At 43.8% G+C, this 13,524-nt stretch overlaps 1 protein-coding gene across 1 annotated transcript in view; it reads right to left on the bottom strand.

Moving 5' to 3' along the window:
- The window catches only part of LOC132524780 (phosphatidylcholine translocator ABCB4-like), a 75,715-nt gene that overhangs the window by 14,569 nt on the left and 47,622 nt on the right, over positions 1–13,524 (bottom strand). The window contains exons 19-24 of the mRNA XM_060157184.1: positions 12,134–12,211; positions 10,716–10,799; positions 9,491–9,694; positions 4,834–4,934; positions 2,980–3,120; positions 222–378 (exon numbers count right to left, since the gene is read on the bottom strand). Of these exons, the coding sequence (XP_060013167.1) occupies positions 222–378; positions 2,980–3,120; positions 4,834–4,934; positions 9,491–9,694; positions 10,716–10,799; positions 12,134–12,211 (765 nt within the window). The remainder of the gene's footprint in view (positions 1–221; positions 379–2,979; positions 3,121–4,833; positions 4,935–9,490; positions 9,695–10,715; positions 10,800–12,133; positions 12,212–13,524) is intronic.

The following is a 13,524-nucleotide window of genomic DNA, read 5'->3' as shown; positions in this document are numbered from 1 at the left end:
AATCCTATGGGACTCTGACGTTCCCCCTCCCTCTTAGGAGCAGTTTCTCCGAGCTCTCTGAGGTGCTGTCTCCCAGGCTGCAGTCCTCATTCTGCCCCGAATAAAACTTAACTCACAACTCTCACGTTGTGCTTTTTTTTTTTTCAGTCGACATGATCTAGCAGACAGCAAACGTTTAGGAAAAAATTAACCAAGTGCTGATCAGACAGCAGAGAACTCACAGGCCTCAGGCCTTCCTCACTGTGGCTGTCAATCAAAGGTTGTCTTTCAAACAGGCTGAATAAGTGCGCTGCAGACAGCTTGGCTTTAGCGTAGTCTGGAGCAAAGGAACTCGCGTGTCCGAGAGCCACGGCGCCCAACACGATCGCTGAAAACACCCTAGATGGGAGCAGAAGAATTTTAAACGTTAATTTATATAATTCAGCCCCGAGATGTCTCAAAGCCCAAAGACTTACTGCTGGCCAGTACTGATGTTTTCGCTCCCTTACTAATCCCCCTCCTCCCTCCCTCACACATCGCTAGAAAATTCCAGGACCAAAGGAGACCGGGAGGGGAGGCGGCACCCGCTGCCTGAGGGTCTCCTTTTTTTCTACTGCTTTCTGGCTTCCTTTAGGAGCTTCTCATTTCCTAGATTTCATGTAACTTGGTAAAAAGCTCTCCTCTCTTAGGAAGCGTCTGCTAACAGAATCTTGAGTTGTGATCTCAGGTAGTTCTAGTAACAAGACACATACCCCGTTTAGACTTGAGGGAACTGAAGCTCTGGGGGCTGAAGGGACTTGATCAGTACCAGACAAGGAGTGAGGTTTCCTCCTGACTCTACAGCCCTGATCTCCAGGGTGTGGTTTCTTCTGCAGCCCCGCACAAACAATAATCATCGTCACTGTGGTTAAAGAATTCTTACTGGGCAAAATAAGCCTTTACTACAAATAGCTTTTCTCTTACAAGTAAAAGAACTATTGCTATGACCCTGAAAAAACAACTAAGCTAACGGTCTATTCTCCAATTAAAAGAATGCATATGGATTATAACTTCTAGGAGGAACTAAAGATTCTGAGATTTGCGCCTCCACAAAGCTATTCACTTTGGGCACCAGAGCTCCCTAGAGAGAGGGGAGGGGAGGAAAATCTCTAATAGAGAACTTAAAAAAACTTCCCCCAAACTTCTAAATCTAAGATTTTGGGGGGAAACTGTATTTTTATTTTTATTTTTTTTGGTCTCTTTGAGCTACACTCAAATAAGAGAGACCAAAGTTCCACAAGTTTGAAAAAATTAAATCAAATAAATTCCATGCACTGAATATTTTCTGCTTTGCTTCTGTATCCCTGATACACACCAGATAAATAATTCTGGATTGGGTGTGTCAGGGCATTTGGCTCCTTGTTTTGGTTTGTAATTTAATACATTATTTTTTTAATTCTTTTTTTTAATTGTAGTTGATTTACAATGCTGTATTAATTACTGCTGTGCAGCAAAGTGTAAATCTAAGGTATTAAAATGTATTTTAAGTACACGGGGGGTGGGGGGAATGGTGGGTAGAGTAAGGCTCTCCCTTAAATATTTGATGAGGTTAATTATCAAAAATCAAATTGTAGAAGAGTGATGAACAACTCACATGTAGCTAGCTGCCTAGCTTTCCTGTACAGCCTGTAATGCAGCTTTAGTATGAAAGATTTTAAAAGCTATCTTCCAATTATCCAGAATTTAACATTTTAATGATAAAACAGTTTTTAAAAGCAGGGCCGATTTTTTCATTGGTATTTTTCTAGACAGTGAATGTCTCCAAGTGGTAATTCCCAGCTGGCTATTTCCATCTGTCCCTTCAAAACCACTTTCTACTCTCCCATCTCTATCTTATACCATCCCCGATGCCTGACAGGCTGACCTTCAGGGTCTGCATCAAAAGGTTTTCTGGTCCCCTGGCTCCCGATGGGGTTTGGCAAGGAATAGCATAGCAGGAAAGGAGGCTGGAGGAGTGGGACCAGGCCGTTTGTTGTGTTGGTCTCTTTCCCGTTGGAGAGGTGTGGTGTTGGGGTCCTTCCACCAAAGAGCACAGAAGGCCCCTGCGCTGGCTTCTGAAAATCTTTCCCTCCTCTTGCCCTTTAGGCTTAAGTAAGGTCTTAGTGGTGCCTAGCTGGGCACTGCTGACCTTAATACTTCTCACATCTTTATAAACAGACCCTTTAGCAAACTGTCCTCCATTACCCCATCTGCAGGGCCATTTGTTCCCTGCTGGGATCCTGACTGATGCAAAGATATATATTCTTTTTTCATGGTTATTTTAATTTTGGATGAAAACAAAAGTACAGCTTTTAAACACTTTCACTCTGTCCGTCTTGACCCTGGGTTTTGTTTTTTTTTTAAGTTGTTTGCTACTTTTTAAAAATCATCCCATCAGAGCAGAAATACGCCAAAGTGATCTTAAAAGCATGGCTTCCCTTTGGCAAGACTAGACTGCAATCTAATTGAATGTATTTAGCATATTTTGAAAGACCATTGGTTAGCCTTGGAAACCAAGAAAATAGGGAAGGCTAAGAGGCAAAAGTTGGCAGGGTCATCCCAGGGCTGGTTAGGGAACAGAGTGTTTACCAGACTTCAGTCAAGTGTTCCCATCCCACTGTCAAGGCCATCTTTGGTTGCCTGTAAATAGTAAGCTATTATAACCTGTTTTGGGTCCATGGTCGCCAGCAGTTTTCTAATTATGATTTATCTCTGCATTGAGAACATCTGCTGTCCTCCTGTCCTTCTATGTATTACTGAAATTCTGGTTCATGATCATTTTCATGAGCTTGGTTGATTTTAGTCCACGTGGATAATGAAACTGTCCTTGGAGGACCGACAACATTCGATTTCTGGGGTAGATTCAACTCTCTAGATGACTTCATCATAAAACAAGTTAGTTTTTCGGTCTATTCCAAACCTTTGCATAGACCTATTGAAACTTTATTATGGAATAATCTCAATAAATTAAAAGTTACTTACAGAATAACGTCTCTGAAGTGCATATGTCCATTCACAATGAGATAGGCACCAAACCGAAAACAACCGGCATGGGAAAAATACATAAATGCTTGTGAAATACTAAAAGTAATTCCATAGATGTGTGCTTTCCGCACAGAATTCCTGAAAAGCAAATCAGTATATCTGTAACCATTATCTTCAACCTCGCTTAGCACTGGCTTGTACAAAGAGCACAGCTGCTAAGTCTAGTCAACCTGTGTTTAAATTCTGCCCCCAGTTATAATTAATTTAAGTGACTTAACCTCTCTACGCATCAGTTTTCTGACTTGTAAGAGGGGGATAACCAGTATGAAACAAAATTGTTTTGAGATCTAAATAGACAATACAAACGACTAGCACAGTACCTAGCTCATAGCGGTTGCTCAAATGATCGTTGCTGTTATTATTACACAGGAATATCTGGGAACTCAGACATGATTGTTATCAAAAATAAAGGATTTCATAGTTAGGACTAAAGTTTGAATTGTCTAAATTCAGTTGTCTAATATTATTATCTTGTCTTCTGTGATGAGTTATAGTCTCTCATATCAAAGTTCACATTTCAGATTCAGAAAAGCAGGGTCACCGAGGTTTACCTAGACACACATCAGAAGTTCTTCCCGGAGCAGAGATCCCACCATCCCCAACAAAATTTGTTTTGAACCATTTCTAATTAGACCTCTTGCTATCCTCTATTAGTTTAGCTACTTTTTTTTTTTTTTTCTTTTTTGCGGTACGCGGGCCTCTCACTGCCGTGGCCTCTCCCGTTGTGGAGCACAGGCTCCAGACGCGCAGGCCCAGCGGCCATGGCTCACGGGCCCAGCCGCTCCGCGGCATGTGGGATCCTCCCGGACCGGGGCACGAACCCGTGTCCCCTGCATCGGCAGGCGGACTCTCAACCACTGCGCCACCAGGGAAGCCCTAGCTACTTTATTTGACTTTATTATTCTAAATCCTCCAGAAGAACATTAATTTATTTATTTTCAGATTAGAAGGTAGGCACTTGGCAAGAGGAAAAATTTAAAGTATTACTGATCTGGATAGTTTAACTCCTGTGCTGTGAGCATGGTGTTACAATACTTAATGTTACTGAACAATTTACACTGCTACTGACAGATATACGTCAGACATCAAATGACCAGGAAAATGTAATAGCTGCATGAAGTATACATAACTAGGAAGGTGAATACACAGAAATTCAGTTATCCCTGTTCAAGTATGTAAGTGTTCAAAACCATTGGTCTAGTCTACAAAGTTGTGATTCAAGTTGTGTTCAATTTTGTTAGTGTTAAAACATATTCATTTATAAGGACAGGCCCTGGTTGAACACAAGCGGTAAACAGGTGCTGGAGGTTTGTCGAATTGCTCAAGTATAAACCAATGCAACAGGCTCTGTGTCTTTGTTTTCAGATCAGGACAGATCTGGTCCTCACCCAGAAAACAAAGGAAACACTTTAACCCAACAACAAATCTCATCTTTGGTTCAGTCTACACAATGCAAAGAAAATAAAGGTTTGAGCAATTCCCTAAAAGAATGTTCATCCTGAATCACCAGATGGGTTGTTTATGTCGCCTGCAGTGGTGAACAAATACTTGTGCAGCCCTCTGTACCTTTTAGCTCTTAGAGACCCAATCTTACTGTTTTTTATAAGAGATGTAAAAACCCAACCCTGTGGTCCAGTTGCATCAAAAAGTTACTTATTTTCACTGAGATAATTATTGAAAAAACTGTCGTCCTTACAATCATATCATTGTTTGCAGCAGGAACAAAAATTGGAATCAATAATTCAGCCTAGGAGAAGACTAGGTTCTTAGTAACAATCATATGCTCATTACCTGTAAGCTCCATACAATTTTTCAACATACATTGATTCAAATTTTCTTTCCTGGGTCAAGGACACAACTGTCCTAATATTTTCTATTGCCTCTGTTGCAATCTGTAATGTAGAACAGATCATGGTTAGAAGTGGGGCTTTTACTTCTGAAATAATAAAAATATATACATGAGCCTTAGGGTTCTGTCAAAAGAAGCCCGAAGGTTGTGTTGACAGGTTTTCAATTCCTTTAAAATTTGGAAAGCAAAGGCATAATGTGTTCTTCAAGACAAGTTCCATGAAAACACTGGCAATCTTTTTTTTTTTTTTTTTTTTTAATTTATGGCTGCGTTTGGTCTTCGTTGCTGCGCGCAGGCTTTTCTCTAGTTGCGGTGCGCGGGCTTTTCATTGCAGTGGCTTCTCTTGTTGTGGAACACGGGCTCTAGGCGCACGGGCTTCAGTAGTTGTGGCACACGGGCTCAGTAGTTGTGGCTCGCGGGCTCTAGAGCACAGGCTCAGTAGTTGTGGCACACGGGTTTAGTTGCTCCGCGGCATGTGGGATCTTCCCAGACCAGGGCTCGAACCCATGTCCCCTGAATTGGCAGGCGGATTCTTAACCACTGTACCACCAGGGAAGCCCAAAACTGGCAATCTTAAAAGCACCTCTGGTTGTGCTAACTATGGTGGCAAGTCTTCCTATGCCCTATGCTGGGAGACAGACCAGCTTAGGGCAAGAATGGTGGCCCAGGCGCCAGAAGCCTGATTCTATTCCTAGCCCTGTCCCCAGGCAGTTACTTGACTGGCTTTAGTCAAACCCCTTTGTGGCTTTGCTTTCTTCAAAGGGTAGTAGTAGCTTAGAAGAGAGAATCAGGCTGATTTCTACGGGCCTACTGAAGGTGCCGATCATTTCTTCCCTAAAGCATACCGCTTCTTAGAAAAAAATGTTTACCCACATTTGAGAACTTCCCAGTTGTAAACATCAGGACCCTGCCTTAAATTCCTGATGAAACCGGGGACAGACACCTGACACATTGAGGCCTCTCGGATTCAGTTTCCTGGACTTGGAGGCAACCGTGTGTCCTGGGAGGGGCCTGCAGATTCAGAGGTTAAGGTCACCAGGGAGGGTATGTGTAGGAAGCTGGTCTGAATATTCAGCGACTGAGGAACAGAACAAACGTGTAGACAGACTCTGAGACAGTGAGCTTATGGCTCTAAGAGAGGAGCTGCTGGGGACACTGCAGTTGCCACAAGCCATCTGTATTCCCCACACTTCCATGTGTCCTTACGTCAAACCCCTTTTACCCAAACCAGCCAGAGCAGTTTTCTGACAGCCAACCCCCCCCCCCGACTAATGTTACTTGTCTGTGATGTGGCTATTTAGTCTAAATCACAGTTTAGCAGTTGATTCCTCTAACCATTGGCACAAGGAGCGTAAGACAAAAACCCAAAATGAAATCTTATCAGCTTGGAGACTTTTATCTCAGTTCTCAGCTTCTGTAACCAGATGAAAGCAAGATATTTAATACCTTAAGCTAAATAGACCTATATCTTTATTGTATATATTTTTAAATATTTATTTTTGGCTGCGCCAGGTTTTAGTTGTGGTGCACGGGATCTTTGTTGGGGCATGCGGGATCTTTAGTTGCAGCATGCAGACTCTTAGTTGCAGCATGCATGTGGGATCTAGTTCCCTGATCAGGGATCGAACCTCGGCCCCCTGCATTAGGAGGGTGGAGTCTTACGCGCTGGACCACCAGGGAAGTCCCTATCTTTATTTTTTATTAGTTTTAAATTTTATTTTACTTTATTTATTTTTGGCTGCATTAGGTCTTCGTTGCTGTGTGCAGGTTTTCTCTAGTTGCAGCTGCCGGTGGCTACTCTTTGTTGTGGTGTGCAGGCCTCTCATTGTGGTGGCTTCTCTTGTTGCAGAGCACGGGCTTTACGCACGTGGGCTTCAGTAGTTGTGGCTCGCGGGCTCACTATTTGTGGCTCGCGGCTCTAGAGCGCAGGCTCAGTAGTTGTGGCACATGGCCTTAGTTGCTCTGTGGCATGTGGGATCTTCCTGGACCAGGGCTCGAACCCATGTCCCCTGCATTGGCAGGTGGATTCTTAACCACTGCGCCACCAGGAAAGCCCCCTATCTTTATTATAAATGAAACATCTAACAGTAATTATAGCCAGACTAGAGAGTACTTATTGGCTTTTACTCTGTGCCAGGTATTACCTCCTTTGACAACACTGTGAGGTTCATGTTCTTATTCCTGTTTGCACAGGTGAGGACCCGAGGCACAGACGAGTGAAGTGACTTGCCTAAGACTCTAGAGTTAATAAGTCGGCAGGATAGGATCCCCATAAGGCTATCTATCTGATGCCAAGTCCATGTTCTTAACCCATTATGCTCTTCTGCTTCCCCTGCTTTGTAATTTACACACGGAGAAACTAGTTGTTAGGACTTTACACTCAACTCTTGATTTTTGGATCACGGGTTAAGTGCTTTGAGGGTTAATTCTGGCTCAGCAGGCCCCTAATCTCAGTCATCAGGCAGGACCTGAGTCAAGAGGGTGAATCTGCAGCCTCCCTCCCCTCCTCCCAGCCCAGCAATCACACCCTCATTACTAAGCCTTTTCCGGAAAATGAAAATGGGAAGTTACCCAAATCCCCATGCTCTTGAACCGTGATTAATCTGCACCCAGGTCAATGAGAACTTTTTTTTTTTTTTTGAGAAAACAGTGATGTTGTGGGGGAGGGTGGTATCCAAGACCTTTCTAACCCTTATTTTGGGTTAATCAGGAGTTTACTGAGTAAACAAAATGGAACTGTGATTGAATTGCTGATAATTAACACTTAAAATTTCCAATCTCTCATTAAAAAAAACCCAAACCCTTATCGGGTTAAAGTAGTTACTAAAAATATTTCAGACTGATCAGTCTGAGTTATTAATTCTCTGATCCCTGGAACGACAATGTATTAGCTGAAAGGAACCCGGGACATCATCTGGTACAATTTCTCACGTTACAGAAGTGGAAAGTGAAGACCAGAGAAGGGGGGGGTCTTCTCCAGTATGATATACTGAGCGGCCGCAAGGCCAGGATGGAAGGTCTAAGGTGGTGGTTTGTTTGCCAAGCTGCTCCGTTCTAACTGCCCTACTCCTGCCCAAACTCTGGCAACGTTCAGCGTCATTAGCCATTTTTAATAGAAGTAAGATTCTATTATCTTAACTAGACTCAAGGTGTTTTCTTTCATGTGACTAGTCTAAGAAAAATTGATCTTCATTCTACCTGCTGACAATCTCCCTTCTGAAATGTGAAAAGTGGTAGGGTTCTGGAGGAGAAAGGAAACGAACACTACAGGGTGTTTTTTCAGTAGTTAGTTGTGACAAGCAGAAATCAAGGAAATGATGCCCTAAAGCAGGGGTCCCCAACCCCCGGGCCGCAGACCGGTACCGGTCCATGGCCTGTTAGGAACCAGGCCGCACAGCAGGAGATGAGTGGCAGGAAAGCGGAGCGAAGCTCCATCTGCCTCTCCCCATCGCTCGCATTACTGCCTGAACTACCCAGCCCCCCAGTCCCTCTCCGTGGAAGAAGTGTCTTCCACGAAACCAGTCCCTGGTGCCAAAAAGGTTGGGGACCACTGCCCTGAAGTACCCACAGCCAGCAGCCAAGAGGATCTTCAGGGACTCTGGGTACCCGAGAGCTTAGGTGTGGGAATCATGCTAACTGCTTTCTAACCCATGAGCGAGACATACTATCTGTCCCACCTTGCGTAACCATAATTGTATTAAGGCCTATGCAGTATTGTCTGTGAAAGGGCTTTGCAAGTGTTGTGCTATAGAAACTATCACAATTTATATACACCGTCTGCTTCACCTCCTAATGTTTCAACATAGTATAATATTTACACAAATAAGGGTAAAAAAATTCCCGGCTGTTATCTACATTTAAACATTTAAATACATGTATGTGTAAATAAAATGTTTATATGCATATCTAGACACAGTTAAACCCATATGAAGAGGTAATATAGTAAAGAACTTTGAAATTAGACCAGGACTTGAATCCCAGCCATGCCTTTAACTTGTTTCATTCTCAGGTTCCACATTTGTAAAACTGGTGTGACATTAGTATTTGCCTCATAGGATTATTGTGAGGATGAGTTGGTACATATAAATACTTAGAACAATAATTGGCACAACGTTAAGTGTGTGCCCAATTGCCATTATAATTAGAACCAGAAATCAGAGCATTACTGTCCTCTGGTGGCTGCCTAGCTTAATTAACTATAGAAATCACAGCCAAGAACAGGACTGTCTTTTAAGTACTGGCAAATGTCCTACTTTGAACAATACACTTATAATTCTCTGCCTTAAGGACTCTTCATCTGTAAAACAGGGGTAACTTTTGTCCTAATAATGGCATCGGTATACAAAGTAAAAGGTAAAATGAACTTTGAAAATTCAGAAATTTTCTGAATATAACACCTTCTATAGGATAAAAGCTTTACATTAATTATCCCATTTTCAAGTTCTAGGCATTGACACAGTAAAATATTTCATACACAGCGTTGACCATGATTAGTTGTAGGAAGCACTAACATCATTAAAACATGCATGTTGTAATCAATCAAATAAAACCCATTTCTAAAAACCATACTTATACCAACTGAAGCCGTATTTGACCCACCTTTCCAACAGTTTCCAGTTCTTTTTTATCTCTTTTGGCATTTCCAGCCAGCAATTTCATTTCAACAATTCCTGATACAGCAATAATTGGAACAACCGATAACATCAAAAGGGTTAACTGCCAACCGTAGACAAATGCTATGATGATACCAGTTCCAAGGTTAGCTGTGTTCTGTGCAATTAAAGCCAACCTGGTCCCAGTGGCCTGGAAGAGCAAAAGAAGAGAGGCAGCTGTATTTTAAGTTGCAAATCCATGAGCTGCAGCCTTCAGCTTCCCGGTCAGAACCACGAGAGAGGGATCTGTGCCTGTACTAACATTTGCTCCCTTTTGTTACAATAAACCCAAGACACCTGTGGGTAACTTGGGAGGCTCTGCAGGTTTTTCCTCGTGCCTTTCAGCTCTCCTTGCTCTCCTGCCCATACGGATTCAGCACTGCTGAAGCAAGTCATCAGCTGCTCTGCTCTGGGGAGAGGCTGTGGGGTGCACACTTTGTCATGAAGGCAACATTCAAAGAGGAAACACACCCCGGGCACTCTGGCCATTTTAAAGCCTGTTCGCTTCAAATGTGTAAGAGGGAGATTCACGAGCCCCAAGAGACCATCTGTTACCCAGGGTACAGACCCTAGGAGACCATTCCCCCGTAAAGCATGCATAAAGATGAAGTCTGTTTGCACCAGTGAGAAAATGAGGCCCCTCACAGGGACACTGCAGGGGACTTGCTGCTCTCCCGCGCTATGGAGAAGCAGTGAGTTCCCAGGTAACAGACCTCAGCTCCAGAGCTGGGGAGGGAAGCCAGGAAGACGGCCGCACTCCCTGGAGCCAGTTATTGGTTAGGGTTGGGCTTGTGACCCAAATTAGTCTTAATTAGATGTAAGAGAAGGGTGTTTGGCAGCCGAGGCCTAGGTGTGCGCTCTCTTTCGCTGGATGGGAAACAAGGAAGCTTGTAGCTATGGTTGCTCCTGGCAGCCACCCTGTGGCCACGAGGGAACGAGCCTCAGGGTGAAGCCAACCCTGAGGACTGAAAGCCACTCAGAGCCAACAGACAGAAGGCACCTGAGTCCTTCGGGCCACTTGTGAGCCCTGAAGTCCAACCTTCCTCTTTATTGTTCAGGCCAGTTTGACTTTTCTGTTATTTGCAGCTGAAGGCAGCTTAAAGGTCGCAGCTATGCCATGTTTACTCCAAACCATGTTAAAGAAAAACAGTAGTAGAGTGCAGTCTACATACCCCTTGGACTTGGGAGGCATCTATCGCAAGTCTCGTAGAAAGTGCACCAGTACTGTTTTTATGATCATCAAACCAGCTCATGTCCTATGGCACAAAATACACCTTTAAATTCATTCCAAATTAAAACAAGCAGAGAAAATCAGATGAAACATCCCAAACATTCAATGCTGAGGAAATATCCACACTTAACTTGGGTGTTGGAGTTGAGGGGAGACCTCCCATGCAGTGGGGAGCTCTAGTCCCTGCCTCGAGCATACACCTCGGAGCCCCACCAGGATGCAATCTCCATCCCCACCTGCATCGGGCTCTGCTGTGCCGGGAAAGCACACTGACCCGGGCGGGGCTTATCCAGATTGCAGCTGTGCTCGCTGCCAGCTTCCCCGGAGCCCGAGCCCGTGGGTGGGTCCATCACCCACCCAGTCCTCACAACTTGTACTACGGATACTTCTGTAGTATCCTGATGGGGTGGTGTCTCTCACAAAGGAGTTGTGCTGGACACGGTGGAGTTGTGCTGGACACGGCTGTTTCTTGCAAATTCTAGGCGTGAGATCATCAGCCCTGGTTTCTCACCACGTTTTTGTTTTGTTTTGTTTGAAGCAAGGATTAAAAGAGTCTATCTTAGATATGATTTTAATTATAAGCCACTCATCCACAGCATCTTTAAGCTTCATATAAAGTAATTTTTCCTCCATAGCAACAGTTTAAAAGACACTGAAAGAGGTCTGCAAATTCAGACTTGCACAAAATATGATACCTGCTCTGTGCCCTTTTGTGAACAGGAATGTCATCGATTCCTATCAATTGGTTGGACAACATTCCGGCCCTCTCTTAAGCCTTCTCTATAAAAATAGAGAATTCATGTTTTGCACATTTTCCCACATGTCCTACACTGGGCTGTGACCTTCCCAAGAGGGGCAGATAAGGCATTTTATAGGCCCAGCTACTAGCGCACTGTCTGGTACCTAGTGGGTAATGACTGAGTGAATTAACAAGTGAATTAACGTGAAAGCAGAGCTCTAACAAACTCAATTACCAACATTTGGTAAAACCTATAGTTAGTATGGTCAATCGTGGGACAGGAACACTGCCAACCACCCTTTCCTTTGTGGAAAGGCATCCTGGAGTCTCAAATGACTCACCAGGGCCTGCGTAGAATCCAGAAAACAGATACAGGTCCTTGAAATGATAGTATCCACATGGATAGAGATAGTTGCAAAATTAGCCCCAAAAGTGACCTAAATTCAGCCTACTCCCACGAAAACCCTGAGAGGTCTTTGGATACTGAAGGACCAGGACAATTAGCTGGGCCCTGACCAGTCCTTGCATGAACACCTGGGACACACAACACGCAGGGCAGCACGCCAGCCAGAACAGGAAGAGGCTTGAAAGGAAAGAACGGCTCCCGAGCACACACCTACCTGTCTCAGCATTGCTTTAAAAGCCATGGACCGCAGCCTTGTGGTGAGGATCTCGCCGGCCTTCCCAAATGTGAAGCCCTGGGCGAGAAGAAAGGCTTTTGTCCCTTTTGATGATCATAAGCGTTCTGACACAAGTGGGTGTATTCGCATGGATTTCTATAATATTTATTTATGAATCAACTATTCAAATAACAAAGTCTATGACCAGATACTAATTCAAAGTCCTAACTTAAAGTTCATGTACTGCTAGATGTAAGCTATTATATATGGAATGGATAAACAGCAAGGACCTACTGTACAGCCCAGAGAACTATATTCAGTATCCTATGATAAACCATAATGGAAAGGAATATTAAAAAAAAGAATGTTTGTATATGTATAACCGAATCACTTTGCTGTACAGCACAAATTAACACATTGTAAATCAACTATACTTCCATAAAAAAATTTTTTTAATTCATATACTTCTAAATCATTGGTATACAATAGAATCCTAAAACCAAAACCCTTAGAAGTATCTAGTTCTGGCTTCTGAAGCATTCTAAATAGACTTCCTTTTCAAAACTCTCAAGGACAACATCTCAGTGAGAAGAATACTGTATTTAATTACAACGTTCAATGTGTTCCTAATGCTTTAAGCAAATCAGTCTCCAACAGAAGTAACAAAATTCTATGCAGGGATGTGTTTTGGCTCCTGTAGTGTAGAGGGAGGGAGGATGTCTGGAGTATCAAGCTCCAGATGAGTTTGCTGCTTCCCCGTCACATCTCCACCTGCTCTCAGATTAGCGAACAATTAGGCTACTCCTCCCCCAGCATCCTTGCCAGACACTTTCCCTCTTTCTAATTATATCCTGTTCAAACTGGAGACCAGACCAGATGTCCAGGGCTGGGTTTGCTTCCCAGGCACTGGCATGGGTGTGAGCCTCCAGCCACGCTGAGTGTTGGGGTGGGCACGTGGGGTGCTCTCTGGGGAGGATGCATCCAAGGTCTTCACTAAACCAAGAGGATCGGTGGTCAGTGCTCAGGGTGAGTCTGCCCCAGGGGTCCAGGCCTAGACTGCTCTGGTCTCCTCCCGCCTTTGCTGGCAGATCGCTCAAGGCCCGTGAGGGCTCCATAGTTCCGTCCATCAGCCCACTGTTGGTGCGGCATATGTACGCTCTACTCCCTAACACACCAGGGCTTGCGGCTGCATTGGACATGGAGTTGCTACGAGCAAGGCTCTGATTTCTAAATAAAAAGCTAGGCTTCCTTTTACCACTGGCTCAACAATAATCAAAGAGAAGCACACTGGGCATGACTAGGAAATATTCTGTGGCCTTAATGGATTGTACTAGAAAGGCCTGTGTGTACTGGAAAGGCACTGAGTTAAAGAGGCAAAAGAAATCTGGTAA

This window comes from Lagenorhynchus albirostris, chromosome 8 (genome assembly GCF_949774975.1).
Source record: "Lagenorhynchus albirostris chromosome 8, mLagAlb1.1, whole genome shotgun sequence".
NCBI classification, from domain to species: domain Eukaryota; kingdom Metazoa; phylum Chordata; class Mammalia; order Artiodactyla; family Delphinidae; genus Lagenorhynchus; species Lagenorhynchus albirostris.
The sequence above is the reverse complement of the archived record's forward strand: the minus strand, read 5'-3'. Positions and strand labels throughout refer to the sequence as shown.